The following is a 3,785-nucleotide window of genomic DNA, read 5'->3' on the forward strand; positions in this document are numbered from 1 at the left end:
CAGGGCTAGGAAGGTGGAGTTCAGGCCTTTGAGAATTGAGCCAGAGCGCCTTGAGTCTTCAACAACTTCCCAAATCTCAGTTTTGACAGTTTGCCAACATGCTTTGTAGAAATTTATTGTAAAACCATCTGGGCCAGGGGCTTTATCATTTGGCATGTCTTGAACTGCTTCCTCCACCTCCTCCATTGATACCTTTCTTAACAGAGAGGCATTCTGTGCTGGAGTAATGAGTTGGGGAATGGCCTGCGCTATTTCCTCACATGCTTCCACTCGATCTTCTTGAGATTCCTAAGCAATTTGCTTGAAGTGGGTGTTAAGGAGAGATGAGATCTCATTGTGATTCTGAGTGACTTCTCCAGCAGCATTGGTGAGCTTGAGGATTTTGTTTGCTCCCCTATAATCCATTGTCGATCTATGGAAGAATTTTGTGTTTCGCTCTCCCTCCTTTAACCATTGGATGCGGGATTTTTGCTTCCAAAGGATTTCTTCCTGTTGGCAACGGAGATGCCATTTCTGCATTAGAGTCCTTTCCTATTCAATGGAGTTTTCTTTGTTAATCCCTGAGGCCCAATCCTTGTGAATTTCACTTAGTTGGTCCTCTATATTATGTTTATCCTTGAAGATATTGCCAAATTCGGTTGTATTCCATTCCTTTATTTTGAGTTTGATGAACTTCAGTTTGGACTGAAGTTTAAACATTTTGGTCCCTCTGATAGCCCTGGGCTCTTCCCACCATTTTTTTACCAATTCCTGGAAATTTGGGTGAGTGAGCCAGAATTTCTCAAACCTAAAGGGTCTGTTTTTGGGGGTCTCAAGGAACGCAGCTTCCAGGGCAATGGGCCAGTGGTCTGATCCCCCACTGGGGAGAATGTCAGAGGCGACTGTTGTTCCTTCCAGTAAAATGTTTTCTGAAATCAAAAAACGGTCAAGGCGAGAGGCTATCCTGTGCACTCCTCCTCTTCGGTTGTTCCAAGTGTATAGCCCACTGTTAGGAGGGATGTCAACGAGCTTGGCCGCATCCATGAAGTCGAAAAAGAGCTCTGAGTCTTTATTGAGACGTCTGAGACCTCCTTTTTTTTCCAGAAGGGTAGTAATCATATTGAAATCCCCTCCCATAATTATCTTGGAATGCTGGTATCTCTGCTTTAATTTTGTTAACATGCTCAGGAATGAAACTTTATCTTCTAAGCATTGTGGTCCATATACATTTATACAGAGGTAAGTTTCAGAGTTACCTGTTAGTTGAAATTCTGTAGCAATGTATGATCTGGTAGCTTCCATAGAGGTGATTTCGATGCTTCTGGAATCCCAAAGAGTTGCGATGCCTCCTTCCCATCCTTGGCTTGCAATGTCTATGTATTTGACAGAGTTTCCTAGCTTCCTCGATATGATCTCTAGCTGAGCAGAGGTGCATTTTGTTTCTTGAATGAACATGATGTCTGGCTTTTCCTGTTGTAACTTCCTTTTGAGAAGTCGTTGCTTGTTGAGGCTGTTGAGCCCTCTTACATTCCAGGAGGTGATTTTCATTGGAAACGAGGAGGTTATTGGGGGGATAGGAAGGAATGCAAGTCCTTCATTTTCCCTGAATTGATCAAGAAAATACCCAAATCATGGAGGACCTCTCCGTTTGTCCTTCTTCCTCTTCTTTTATTCTGTTTGCGTCCTAATGAGTGAATAAACAGAGTTTTAGGATGGTTACCTGTGCCTTTCATGATTCCCAATCGTTTCTTTTGCTTGTCTAAGGCTGCTTGTTGTTTTGCAATGAAGAGATCTCTGATTTTTCTGATTTCTTCCTCGGGGATGTTGTCCAGCCCTTGGGTTTTCCATTGCTTTTCCATAGCTGGCAGATTTACTCCTTCTTTTTCTAAAACTTCATTGAGTTCCAGGTCTTCACTTCCCCCGTCGCTTGTTAGCATGTCTATGTCTTCATCTCTGTCTTCTGTTGCTTCCTGGGTTTGAGTTTCTGTGTTTTCAGTGAGCTCCTCAGCATCCGTGGTTCCATGGTCGGTATTATTTTGTTGGAGAGCTTCCGGAAGCGTAGTTTCTTTTTGGTTGCCTTCTGAGTCTGCTTCTGAATCTAAAATGATGAACGGATTGAGGGTTCTGCTGGGATCCGTTGCTGCCTTGTTATTTCTTTTCTTGAATGCCCTTTGGCGAGGTTTTGGCTTTTTGAAGACCTCTTGGTCCTTTGCTGGCTGCTCAGATTTGGCCTCTTCTACTGGTTTGTTTAATGGACATTCCCTGATCAGGTGGTCGTGTTCGTGACATTTCCTGCATCGGAAAGGGATCTGTTCGTAGTCGATGGCTTGGAAATAATCTTCATCTCTGAACTCCAGCCATAGTCCTTCATGCAAGGTGCCTGAGACATCTATTTCAATGCAGATCCTGGCACAGGAGGTGTACTTCCTTTGCATGGTTGCCTCTGAGGCTTTTATGAAGGTGCCGAGGCGGTCTCCGATGCTCTTGAGGGTTGCTAGACCCCAGTAGTCTATAGGTAAGGAGAAAAGCCGGATCCAAACGGGGACTCGGGTGAAAGTTTCTTTTTCAGGCGCAAAGTTTGCTTTCCAGGGCCTCATGTAGAGGCCTGCGGAGGAAAGAAAGTACGGGCCTCCATCAAAGATCCTATCCTTATCTTCTAGGTTAGAAAAAACAACAGTGAAAAAGCCTTTGGCTCCAAGATGGAGTTTGACATCACCTTTTGGTCTCCAATGTTGCTTGATCCAGATGCAGAGAGCTCGTTCTGTTGGCCACAGGCCCATAAACTTGCATATGATTGCATGCTCCATCATGTGGTCTCTGTAGACCTGGATATCTGGGTCTGAGAAGACCACTCGGAGAGCTTCCTTCTTTTTTGGTTTGCAGTTACCTTGTAGGTTATTTTTGGAGCTGAGGTTGGGGGCTTCCGCATGATCCTCCTTTTCTGCAGTTCGTTTTTCTTCTCTGTGGTCCTTATCTTCGTCTGACGGTTCGAGGATTGGAACCCAGCTGCTCTTTCCTACTACAGATTTGTTCACGTGCTTTTTCTTTTTGTTGTTGTCCTGTTCTGGCATTTCTGATCCATGATTTGGATCTTTCTGCCCCTGGGCTGCCATTCCAATGGTAGTACCAGAACTGTCTTTTCAGGCTTCATAACCTGAGATCTTGAAACCTTCAGCAGTTTTGTTCTTTTGCATGACTGTGTTCCTGTAAGATGGGGTCCCCATGGACCCCCCTTCTGTCATCTGTCGGGCCAGAGCCCGGCCTCTGTGGATGAGAACCTCGAATCGAGGTTGGTGTGCTGCCAGTGCTGATGGAAGAATCAAATGGTGCAGGGAAGGAACCCTAGGAGCACTCACCTCTGCGCGCTGTTTTCCCCGCAGTTTTTCATCTACGATTCAGAACGATCGCTTCAATGCAGCATTATCATTCAAAAGAAAACTGTGTAATAAATTGCGTAATATCAAACACTTTGATTGATATATATAAACACTTTGAAGAACAACGCAATACTCTGAATGATAAATAAACCCTTTGAAAACTGCACAATACTTTGACTTCTTCGAAAGACTGTTTACATAAACTGCGCAATACTTGACTCACAGCATTACCATTCAGACATTCACACTCACATGGAATAAAACGCGCAATTCCAAATCAGTTACCATACCATATCCTTGCGGTCGTGAGTGATGACAAACAGAATCTGAACTGCTCTCAAATAATAAATGATGACAAAACTGCTCTCAAATAAATTACAGTGCTCTCAAATAATAAGCGATGACAAAACTGCTCTCAAATAAATTACA

General features: G+C 43.9%; 1 protein-coding gene across 1 annotated transcript; it reads right to left on the reverse strand.

Moving 5' to 3' along the window:
• Positions 1–531: 531 nt before the first annotated feature.
• LOC149242155 (uncharacterized) lies at positions 532–3,092 on the reverse strand. Its single transcript, XM_089370774.1, has 2 exons — positions 1,700–3,092; positions 532–1,235 (listed from the first exon to the last, which is right to left on the reverse strand). The coding sequence occupies exons 1-2, from the start codon at positions 3,090–3,092 to the stop codon at positions 532–534; spliced, it is 2,097 nt and encodes a 698-aa protein (XP_089226900.1).
• Positions 3,093–3,785: the final 693 nt, after the last annotated feature.

The sequence above is a fragment of the Pinus tabuliformis genome, chromosome 8 (genome assembly GCF_031772625.1).
Source record: "Pinus tabuliformis cultivar Carrire ecotype Pingquan chromosome 8, CPIR1, whole genome shotgun sequence".
NCBI lineage: Eukaryota > Viridiplantae > Streptophyta > Pinopsida > Pinales > Pinaceae > Pinus > Pinus tabuliformis.